General features: G+C 39.5%; 1 protein-coding gene across 1 annotated transcript; it reads right to left on the reverse strand.

Moving 5' to 3' along the window:
* Positions 1 to 1,334: 1,334 nt before the first annotated feature.
* On the reverse strand, positions 1,335 to 9,330 carry LOC308292516 (NADH dehydrogenase [ubiquinone] iron-sulfur protein 5-like). Its single transcript, XM_080734868.1, has 3 exons — positions 9,272 to 9,330; positions 7,102 to 7,321; positions 1,335 to 1,542 (listed from the first exon to the last, which is right to left on the reverse strand). Exons 2-3 carry the CDS (start codon positions 7,315 to 7,317, stop codon positions 1,438 to 1,440), a joined length of 321 nt encoding a protein of 106 aa, XP_080590994.1. The 5' UTR covers positions 7,318 to 7,321; positions 9,272 to 9,330; the 3' UTR covers positions 1,335 to 1,437.
* Between the last annotated feature and the right edge of the window lie 3,049 nt (positions 9,331 to 12,379).

Here is a 12,379-nt window from a genome sequence, read left to right on the forward strand (position 1 = left end):
CATCGGCCCTGCATGGCTGTCACAGAGTGCAAGGGAATGCTGGCCGACAGTTCTGGATTAGCGGGCCAGAGCCCACTATACTGTCTTAATCAAACAACAGCTAATGGTATTTCTGTTTGACTGGTCACGTGAAAAATAGGCTACTGCTAGCGATGATAATCAGGGGGTTAGTTTACTGTGATCTCTGTTCATCATATAGGCTAGTCATAAAGATGATTTATTATGGATGATGACATAGGTTATAGCACTAAATGAGCTGTCATAAAGTGAACATCATGTTCTGTAGCAGGCTGTTCCATGACCTTGGTTTTGGCCTATAAAATAACCTAATTCGATAAAGAAAGCCTGTACTCACAGAGAGACAATTAAACAATTGAAACCTTGTGATGAAGAATGGATCCAGGTCTAGAATGTAACCTTAGTACTGTTTTACAAGGGAATGCGAGATAGATACTGTTAAGACTCCTTGCAGTTATATACTGTGGCGATTAATTGGTTGTGTTCTGCCAACTTGGTAAAAATAGGCCCTCACTCAAATCAGTGAGGACAGATTTTCAACTGCGACATCCTTATTTAAGTATTTTATTTTCAGCCAGGCAAAATCCCTTAGTGGACAAATAATGGTGAAAAAGCCAATGTTCCTTTGGCAGAGTAAACTGTAATGTTAGTCAATATTTCTTCATTTTGCATTTAGGGAAACCCTCTAATCTGTGCTCAAAAGGGCCAGAGGGAAATGACTGCAGCTCAAACTCAATTGGTTACCTAATAAACATGATTCTTGCAGTTTCATAGAATTCACTTGCAGATGCCAAACATTCATTGCAGGCTCCCAGAAGGGAATAACTGTGTTACAGGCGCCATCTTGTGGTGGTATTAAGAATATCCTAATCTCATCAACTCACTTTAAAACACTAGTAATTGAATCGCAGATGTCGAAGGGCATCCATTCACATCCGCTCACTCATCGCTCTCTCATTATCCCAAGGGAGTGTTTGCTTACTGATCTACTGAGTGGTTTAGTAGAATTTAGTCTGCACTCTGCAGGTTAAGAAAATGAAGTGCAGCAGTCAATCTTCCAAAGGGCCAACAGTGAATTTGGTATAACCGTGAGTTAAGATGATTCAAGAGTCATTTGCACAACTTCCTTATTGTCCAAATTAAAATAATAATCTAAGTCCAAAGCACACACAGAGTGATTTCAAAATAAAAGCTTGATGTATAGTTTTCAGCTAAGTTCACCTGTGGATCCCATATTTAACTAAAATCTATCCATACATTTTCTGCACACCTCCTACATCAAAAAAATTAAATAAAAATGAAAACAAAGAGGAAAATGGTCAATATTAACATTTATTTGTGTACAGGATAGAGGGACAATATATGAATTATTATACACAAGGTCGGGAGGGGGGGACACAGGCAGTATGCAGTGATCCCTCAGGGTCTCTGCTCTCCCTTGCCTGAGTGCTGGGGTGGGGTGATGTATTTCCCCTCCTTCACCAGCTTGTCTCTCTGCTGACGGATCTGATAGAGCCGCTCGTTCTGGAGAGGGGAGGAGAGGGACAAAATGGTTAAGCCTGCGTTATACTCAATTGTGCGAGGGTGACGCCGAGGGAAAATAGCTGATCCACAAGCTCACAACGTGTCGCACTGCAACATGTTGTGAGCTTGTAGGTCTGCTATTTTGGGTGTGCGACACCGGCAAGCAACTAAGTTCCAATGAGGCATTACAGTACACTCACTGCAGTTGCTGTTGCACACGATATACAATTTTTCATCAGTAATTTTCAATTACCTATCCGTTACTTTGTACAGAATACTAACAGTCAAAATTCCAGGTACCCATTTAATTATTTGAGGTTGATATAACTTAACTAGTCTTTTAGCCGGTTTTGATGTAAGGGATTCACAGACAAGCCATGTTGTTAACAGACCCTGTCTTGTTCAGAACCCTGTATTTATTACAGACAGACAATGCATGTTGAGACAGAGAGATGATTTATCTTATACATCTTATCTAAACACACATTTCATTTAGCTTAGCTAAGATGAAGAAAATGTGGCCTGTCGGAGCAGGGCCAGAGACAGAGGCCTCTCTGGAAAACATTGGTTGCCCCATGCCATGTACACTACAGTCCTACATAGGGATGTGCCGAATACAAAATTATTGGCCGAACCCGAATACCGAATAGTGGAAACATTCCGCCGAAAACCGAATACCGAATAGCCGAATATTATTAATATATATTATGCGCATAATGTATTTTTATTACCATTTTTGTACCATTTGTTGTAAAGCTACCTTATTATGGCAAACGTGATTATGTCAAAACCATACAAAACTATAATAATAATCACCATTATCAGGGCTCAAAATTAACTTTTTGATTACATGATTTGAACATGCCATATCACGTATGTCATTATCAGCCCTACATTTATCATTGAACTTATTCTTTATGCCCAAATGATTGTATATATATTTTTTAGCAGTTATAGAAATATTAGAACTTGATATCAAGGTGCCCACTCCTCCTTAGTGCCCACTCTTCCTACCGTCTGTCCCTCATCTATCCATCTAACTACAGAGTCCAGACAGGACCCTACATCTCACATCTTTTTTACTAGCCATGTGCCTATAGCCCCCCCCCCCCCCCCACACACACGCACGCACGCACGCACGCGCACACACACACACACACACACACACACACACACACACTCTCTCTCGAAGAGGTTGAACATTAACTCAGCAGCCAAACCGAGACGCTCGCTGACAAACACTCTGACAAGCTTCACACAACTAACACCAGTGACAGAGACATCCTTATGCATGGTTGTTGTTAGCCCTTAGCACTGATTAGTGCTATGCTCTGTAGCAACAAAGAATTGACAAACAGCACTCTACTAACTGCTATCTTTGTCAATCAAAATCGCGGAGGCTCTGCTCCTGCTCAATGAACACTTTAACGAGCTTGACGGAGGCACGCTGCCTGGCACGGAGCTAAGCTTACACAACGAGCGACAGGTCGCAATGACATACATAGGCTACACTCGTTAGCCGGCAGCTGCGCAGACTAGTGAAGTGAAGTGAATGCGAGACGGAGTGAGTGAGTGAGTGAGTGAGTGAGGGAGGGGGGAGAGAGAGAGACTGTGCTGCGGCTGCTTTTTGAGAGATTATACTGGACCCCTGTTCTTCACACTATTCGGTGCTATACTATTCGGTTTTAAAAACTATACGGCCGAAAACCGAAAATGCATTTTTAGCCATTTTCGGCCGAAAATTTTCGGTGCCGAATATTCGGCCTCATCCCCGACTCCTACAGTAGGATCAGATCCGTACAGAAACTCCAAAGCAATTCCCCTATATTGTCTCCTGCTATTTCAATAAACACAAAGGGGTCCTGAACAGCTTTTCTATCATCTTCATTTTTCTCCTTTGTGTTTTGTATTTGTTGATGATTTTGTTTTGTATTTGTTGATGATTTTTTTCTTTTTTTCCCCCCTATGCTATGTTGATGATTTTTTTTTTTGAATAATATGTTTATTAAATTTTCAAACATACATTATTTGGACAACACACTATACAACACACAACACTATACAAGAAAAGGAAAAAGAGACAAACAAACAAAAGAATAAACATAACAAGCTCAGGCAATAGGAAAGATTAATACATGATGAGCGAAGCAATCAATCCCCAGCCCCCCCAAGACCCCCTCAGAATGGAGAACTAGATTCACTGAGCACAGTTCAGCACCAGTCAAGAAACTTCAAGATAAGTGAAACAGCGACAGATAGAAGTCAAGGCCGACAGGGGAACCCTTTAAGCACAGCAGCAGACAGTGTGGGCCCGATGAATCTTAAGTAGGGGTCCCAGATTTTATAAAAGGCGTCTATCTTGGAGTGTAACATACATGTTATGTATTCACAGGGAATACAGTCCATTATAATATTGTGCCATGATTTTTTGGAAGGAGCAACATCCTTGATCCAAAATAGGAGAATATTCTTCCTGGCAGCGAACGTTAACACATTGAATAGCCTCTTATGATTGGCATTGACAATATGACCATCTGGGAGACCAAGTATAAGACACAAGGGGTTTGGTTCTATGGGGACACTGAAAATGGTTGACAGTTCTGTTACGACATCAGACCAGTAGTTCTGGAGCTTCACACATGACCAGAGACAATGCACGTAATTACCAATTTCTGTTTTGCATTTGAGGCAAAGTGGGGACACACTAGGATCCATTTTGTTTTTAAGGACAGAAGTTATATGTATACGATGTAATATGCGGTACTGTATGGATTTAGTCCGATTGCAGACAGAAATCTCCTTTGCATACGTCCACATTTCATTCCAATCAGCATTATCGATAGAGATGTTGAAATCTTTCTCCCATAACTGTTTGACAGCATGGGAGTTTGTGGAGGAATTTGAATTCAGAACTTGGTAGAAAATAGAGATAAGGTTTTTAGCCAATCGGAGAGAAAGAGTCCTTTCCACCTGTGAAGCCGAACAATTGGTTAACAGTGAGGTGTCTTTAGTAATAAAAGCTCTGATTTGGAAATACCTAAGAAGTTCAGGTCTCAATAAACCAAAACGCTGCTGCAGCTGTGCGAAGGACATCAAAATTTGACCCTTAAATAGATCTCCGAGCTTCCTGATGCCCTGTGCCCGCCAAACCTCGAACCCCCCATCCTCATAACCTGGCTTAAAGTCGGGATTACCCACTACTGGAGTAAGAGGAGATGTTAGTTTAGAACGGTTCTCGATAGAACGGGTAGCCCTCCAGGCCCTAATTGAACACAGTGTGATGGGGTTAGAACATAGTTCCTTCACAGATTTAAAGTTTTTGATAAACAATAAGTTCCAAAGTGAGCATCTAGATTGAGAGGATTCAATATCAAGCCAAATTGAAGATGGGTCAGGAATACGCCAGCCAGTAAGCACCCTGAGATGTGCAGCCAGTTGGTAAAGCCTAATATTAGGCAGATCTAAACCACCATCCGCACCGGCCATCTGAAGCTTGGCCATTCTCAGGCGAGGCTTCCTCCCATTCCAAATAAAGGAACTCAACCAACCCTCTAACTGCTTTATGACCTTGTTTGTCAATAAAACAGGAACCATTTGTAAGGGATACAGTATTCTCGGGAGAACGTTCATTTTGATAAGGGCTATGTTGATGAATTGAATAAATAGGACCACAATGGAAACAAGTCCCCAGGACCTTTTTGGGTTATCCTTTCAGCCTTAAAAGTAAATCTCTGACTGTACTACGTGCCGTTTACATTTTTGACTAATAAAGTATTAAATGAATCTCATGAATAACAAATATATTTACAAGCATTTTAATTATGTCCGACTGACATCAAGTTATTACTATGTTTTTGTCAGTGTGTGTCAGAGTGTCAATGCTTTTCCTCGTTTGCCACAATGTACACATAGCACGTGACGTTGATCCCCTTCCCCTATTCGCTCATACAAGGAGTCCAGGACATGACATATGTGTAGACGGAAGAATGCACAATAATGCCTCCCGGCTACCAAAGAAGCGATGTTGCAACGAACATTGTGGAAAACGAGGGAAAGCAGTGACACTCCGACACACACTTGGTAAAAACTTTTACCAACGTTTTTTTATTGAAAAATACGGACTAATACAGTACATTGTGCAAGGCTTCCTGGTTTCTCGCTTGGCAGAAGACCTATGGCCTTGCATTTGTGCATATTTAGAGCCACTAGGACAGTTTTTGCACACCGTCCAGCCAGCATCTTTCAGTTCGCTAAGACGCTCGTAGAGTGTAAACGTCATCATCGTGGAAGTCCTCTAAGTCCCTCTTAATCTAAGGCTATAGCAGGGATAGAGCTTTGATCAAATACCTCAACATCGATATTGTGACAGTTTTGTGGGAGATGACTATTAGTGCTTTGCTTTTACAATGACAATTGTTATTATTTATACAATAAGATTTAAGAAAATAATAAAATCATTAATAATGACTATATAATAACTTTATTTTAATACAGCCGGTAAAACTATAAAAAGACACTTATTAAGCTGGTTGCACACTGCTGCGTTTTTTTCGTTGCGAAATGCGTTTTTCAGGGCAAGGAGAGAGAGAGAGAGAGAGCAAGGGACCCAGTGGTTTGTGTACTGTAGAGTGTGCAAACGTGATTGACATAATGTGAGGTTGATTTCTTTATTTACATGCTCCGAAATTCGCTCCTATATTCGGCCAAAAAACACAGCAGTGTGCAACAACCTTTATTCCATACCACAATTTGTACTAGATCAAAATCCCAGAGAATGTCTAGTCTCACAAGAGACACAACACCTTTTTGGAGTCACTCACAATATTCCCTTAAATACATACTTGTAAACCACTATTAGTCCTTATTAGACAGTATGAGTAACACATGTGTTTAACTGCTAAACTATTTGAACTACGTTCCTGGCTGCTAATCTGTTAGCCATTTCTTTACCCTTGCTTTTAGCTGATGTTCAATCTCCTCTGTTTTTAATTCCTTTTCATTTCCTCATTCTGTTCCTTGGGTTATATTGAAGTTTTGAATGTTTTTTATTCTGTGGTTTGCTTTTCTTTTTTCTTTTTACCATGTATACATTTTCATTCTGCACTGTAAAGCACTTTGAGCTGCGTTCTCTGTCATAAAGGTGCTATATAAATAAAGTTTTATTATTATTATTATTAATAAAAACGAATTTAACAAGATTAAAGGAGTAGTTCACCCCCAAAATGACTTTTTTCTATTGATTAGTCATGCCATGGAGAGTAGAGTTCAATAATATTTTTAGTTTTTTGTCGCATTCCTAAGACAAAACTTTGATTAGAGTAAATTTACCCCCATTGATTCCGGATGGGGACCCGTTTCGAAACGGGTCCCCATCCGGAACGAATGGGGGTACATTTATTGTTAATCACATTTTTGTCTTAGGAATGTGACAAAAAACTAAAAATATTATTGAACTCTAGTCTCCATGGCGTGACTAATCAATAGAAAAAAAGTCATTTTGGGGGTGAACTACTCCTTTAAGTAAACAATCGATAACAGCAGACAGCAGACACTACTCACCGTCTTTTGCCTGTGCATGCACTCGTAGAAGTCCTCAAACTCAATTTTGCACTCCTTCTTGGCGCGGGTTTGCCCGATGCCATGGGCACACTCGATCCACTCCTTCTCAAAGGAATGGCACCGTGCTGCTCTCTTGTTGGGCTGCTCCCCACTCTGGATCTGGATCCATTTGTCAATGTCGATGCCCAACCGGCCCTGAACGTCAACGAAAGGCATGGTGCTGAATGAGGAGAGATGGAGAAAGATGGAGGAATATGGAGAGACATAGCAGACATACAAGATTAGAGAAGTGTTTAAGATTAGGGCACCAACTATCGATTATTTTCTTTTATACATTACTTTTTCAATGAATCAAATAATCACGAGGTCCTATTTTGTACTTTTAACGGGTTTGTGGAAAAAAGAATGTGAAAATGAGTATCCAGATCAGCTATTTTCACACATTTTTAATGTTTTTTGGAACTTTTCACCTACAGTATGACATGCTCAAAACAGAGAACAATTCTTATTTTATGAAATGTTCGATTATTATTTTTTTATAATCGAATGCGAGTAAGCTCATCACCATCTGCACTGCAGTTCAAGAGAGTATCCCAGAGCAGTGTACTGCAATACTAGGTAGGTTTAGAAATGTTTTTCAAAATAGTACAAAATGCCAACAAAGTTTAGGCATAAGGGGTCAGGTGGTGGCGTGGCGCACAAGATAAGATAGGGCCGCTTGAGTCTAAATCAAGGTTCTTCAACAGGGGGTCCGCGACCCCTAGGGGGTCCTCAGAGTTACTACAAGGGGTCCTCCAAATCTTAGTGTGATAGAAACCTTTTTTATATTAACCACTTGAACCCTAGCGTCCATATTCTGAGAACTTTAGCCAAAAATAGCAGATCTACAAGCTCACAATGCCTCGCAGGCGTTGTGAGCTTGTACATCCGCTATTTTGGTATAGAGGGGGAAATGAGCAGACTAAGTACAGAGTGGAAGGTCAAGTATTGATGGTTCAAAGTGGTTAAATATCTGAAAGCACAAATTGACAATTTGACATGAATCCAAAATACACTGATGATTGTGCTGTCAAACATGAAACTATGGAATCTATGATGGGGGGTCCCTGCTTCATCTCTCTCTGAACTAAGGGGTCCTTGACCTGAAAACATTGAAGACCCCTGGTCTAAATATTGAGCACGTTTCAATGGTTGGAGGATCTGCAAAAGATGTCTCGCTTCAGACGAATAGCATTTCACATTCAAAACGTCATTCTCAAACTCAAAGCAGAGTTTGAAACTGTGCCTGGTCTTGTATTCTCTCAAGCAATGCACACGTATGGATGACAACTGTATTGTAATGTGTTACTTACTACAACTTTACACCTTTAAACGAGCAGAATGACCCAGGGACAGAAAAGCTAGTAATTTTGTGAAACAGTAATATATTCTTGCTAAGACTGTTACATGGGGTAACCAGAACAGTTTTAATAGCCTAGGCAGTATGTATTTATTGAATATTTATATTTGATTTTACATCTAGATTTATTGTATTAGTTATTTTTTAGAAATGAGGGGCCAAATACATATAATATAATGTACTTTTTAAGAAAAACAAGTTGGAGGGTAAATGTAATTTAGCCTGCCCTGGATGTGGATCACGATGGTCATCTGTCATGACAGTCATCATGTATCAGGATGGGTGTTTGCATCAGGGACAGCTCACCTGGACCTGCATTCTCGTTGCAGGTCAGCCAACTAATACAGCAAGCAAATTTATTTGAACCACCAATTTACCCATATCTTCTAATTGATAAGGCATTTTTTGTTATGTAAAATACAGCCAACAAGCCCTGGGGCCTTTTGTCTTATCCTTTTTAGCGTAATAACATTTGACTGTACCTGTTAATACTTAAGTTAAAATGTATTCAATCAATGAATCTAGTAGCACAGTAATATTGTTTAGGTTACTGTAATATTCTTACAGATGTACAGTTTTCAAGCTGTTGTTATTTGTTAAGAGCCCTTGACAGCTTTCTCACACTAACGTCAAAAGGCCACTCGAGTCGCTCTAATGAAGAATTCGAGCATTAATTTCATTCCAAAATGTAGAATAACGTTTAGATTTTATTCAATACACCAGACACCAGGTTAAACTAACACCAAATGCATCCAAAACATATTTATTTACCGTGTTCAGCAGGAACCACTTTAACCTTCCGTGAAAGCGCACGTTTTGCTTTACGTTAGAGAGCTAAACACGAACGTAAAGGAGGCCGTTCGATGCCTTTTACGACACTGCTGTGAATAATTATGGACTATCGTTTTACTCATATGGGTTTATTTGGCTATAACCGGGCTATAACTAGTTTTAAATATAACTCTATTGTACAATGACTGAATATAAACAGACATAACATCAACAAGGATAACGTTGCAGTGGTTTTCAAACAAAGGTTTTGTGAATTTTGTTAATGATAATATATCCTAGCCTACTATGCAAACATTAAGTCCTATACAAAGTACTGTGTTGTGTGTTCTATCCGTCTGTCTTTCAATGTTATATGAGATACATAGTGTGGTTCCTGTGTAAATAAGACGAAAAGCTTGATAGGATCTCCTTTTAGTTGACATTGTACCAGTGATTTGTGCTGTCATGGAACTGTACTTTTTCTGATGCAACCTTCTAATAAATTCTTCAATCAATCAATATTATTATCATTAATAATATTATGATCACCATCATCTTCATCATCACCACCACCTCCCCTAATAGAAATAACATTATTTTATTGTTAGTAAGTTACAAGTTATGCTCTTCCAAACAACCCATTTTATCAATAGGCCATTTTATTCAGTCCTTTTGCAGAATTCTATGGGATAATAATTAGGCCATACATTTTAATCTTCTTCCAACCTACTATATCGTTTCGGGCTCAGACTCAGTGCCATATAATGTTCTTTTGATTTTCTCTCATGCAATCAATTTGACAAGTCTATATATTGGTGCAACAGATGATTGTTTATTTTTTTCATCCAAAGTCCACAAATATCTTTCATAGTCCTGCATATACAACCCCACAGGGCAGGACATTTAACAGTGCCAGGAGTTACACATAATGAAAACACTTACCGAATTGCCATCTATACACACAAAACCTTGTACACAAGTACTGTGTTCTTTCTTTATAGATAATCTCCATCACCCTATTTCAGTGTGTAAAAATTCTGTTTTTCAGAACATGGTACATTCATGTGTTGATTTCAATAGACAGGCAGTAACAAAGTGACGACTGATAATCATATTAACAGACCAATCCAAGTGCTGCCCAATCATATGAACATGTAAATTCGTAAAGCTACTCTGAGATGAAAAAGCTTACAAGTTCATTCCTTGAATTTAAGGGAAAAACGTGGTAAAAAATAAGATAAAAACATAAAGCACAAATGTAATAAAGAGCTAAGAAATGATTCCAGTTATTAAGTATGATAACAAATAGCTGAGTAGCATCAATCGGGGATGAGTTTCATTCCAAAGTGAGTTATCCACCATTTGGCAAATGATACACTTATGATTGATAGTGCAACATTAAAAATAGAATTGACTACTTTTTCTAAAAGACAGTACTAAGTCCTTGGTTCACACAAGAGTAACACTTTACAGATAGGATCCTCTATATTTCAGACATGTTAATTGATTAACTGCATGGAATGACCCCTTCCCCCCACCCACCACCAAAGTGGATATAAAGCATTTTGGAAACAAACTCTTGATTTTGTTACATCCAATATAACAGGCTTTCTGGTAGTGGATATATTTTGGTTGTACCACAGACAATGTTATGCAGTAAACACAGTAATAGCAATAAACAATGGACAGCAAAAAAGATAGACATTTGAGATAAAGTGCACAAGTGCTCATTCAAAAATAAAAATCCAGTCAGACAGTGGGACAAACTAATACATTCATCAAGATTTCATTCATTCCACTATCTGTAAGCTTGTGGATTTAGTCTGTCTGACTTTTGCAGCTCTGTAACTAACAATCATTCGATCCTCTCTGCTCCACATACTCACGTACAAAGACAAAGACAGAAAATGACAACGTTCAAGTGGGTCAGACCATTTGCCAGTTAGCGTGTTGGAAACAAAGTCAGTCAGTGTGTGTTGTGCTGGTCAAAAAGAAAGCTTCATCATAGCCACTGTCTGTAAGGCAGTCAGTCAGGCAGGCAGTCAAGTCAGTCATTTGCATGTACTGCCTGTAGGTTGACTTCAGTTGTGGTCCTATCATCCGAGGCATACGAGAGCCTTGTAATAATGAAAGAGTTCTGACAATCAACAAACATATTGTCAGGCGACTTTATGAAACGTACTTCATTGCCCTGTAATGAGAGCTCAGTGGACACATTTCATTTGACTTCTTTAACACAGGGGTCTTCAACGGGGGGTCCGGGACCCCTAGGGGGTCACTACAGGGGGGCTGCCAAATCTTTGAGTGATAGGATCATGTTTTTTACATTAACCACATTGAACTCTAGCATCCCTATTCTGAGTGGAACATTAGCCAAAAATAGCAGACCTACAAGCTTACAACGCCTCGCGCTGCTAAGCTTGTAGATCGGCTATTTTTGGCAAAGAGGTTTGCAAAGTATTTGACGGTTCAATTGGTTAAATGTCTGAAAATACACATTACTCCAACCAACATGATGACAGTGCTGTCAAACAAGTCTAAGCTGTCTAAGAAATCTATGAACATTTCTAATCTGCGACACAATTTTATACAATATGTAGTGAGGGTCTCTGCTTCATCTCTCTCTCAGCTAAGGGGTCCTTGGCCTGAAAACGTTGAAGACCCCTGCTTTAACAGAACAGAGCCAATTAGAATAGGATGTCACGGCAGTCCAGCATGACCAAGACATTAACTGTCAGAACTCTTGTCATTTCCACAGCTCAGCGAGCATGGGCTCTCTTTTCGACGACATCTCCTTCTCTGTGCAGGACGAAGTTAGTTTCAAGTGCAGATATAACCTCCGCTAAGCCACGTCTCTGTGCAAAACTACACTCTCACCGCTATAACAGGAGCTCGCAGCACTTAGACACCTTCCACACACAAGACATAGTCATGCAGACTCATGCACACAGCAAATCATACAATTTCAAGGTTCATTCAGATATAAATAGGAAAAAAAACAAGACAGTGTACAAAGTCCACGCCCATTCACACATTTTTAACCCCCCCCCCCCCCCCCCAATATCTCTTTCCTCAATATATATATATATTTTTTACCATCATCGTACT

This window comes from Nannobrachium achirus (genome assembly GCF_963921795.1).
Source record: "Nannobrachium achirus genome assembly, chromosome: 10".
NCBI lineage: Eukaryota > Metazoa > Chordata > Actinopteri > Myctophiformes > Myctophidae > Nannobrachium > Nannobrachium achirus.

Bases quoted from the DNA above. Each gene is read 5' to 3' on its own strand.
- LOC308292516 (XM_080734868.1), bottom strand. From the start codon at position 7,317: ATGCCTTTCGTTGACGTTCAGGGCCGGTTGGGCATCGACATTGACAAA. The intron at 1,543-7,101 runs GTGAGTAGTGTC...TCCCCTCTCCAG, and splicing joins GCATGCACAGGCAAAAGACG to AACGAGCGGCTCTATCAGAT.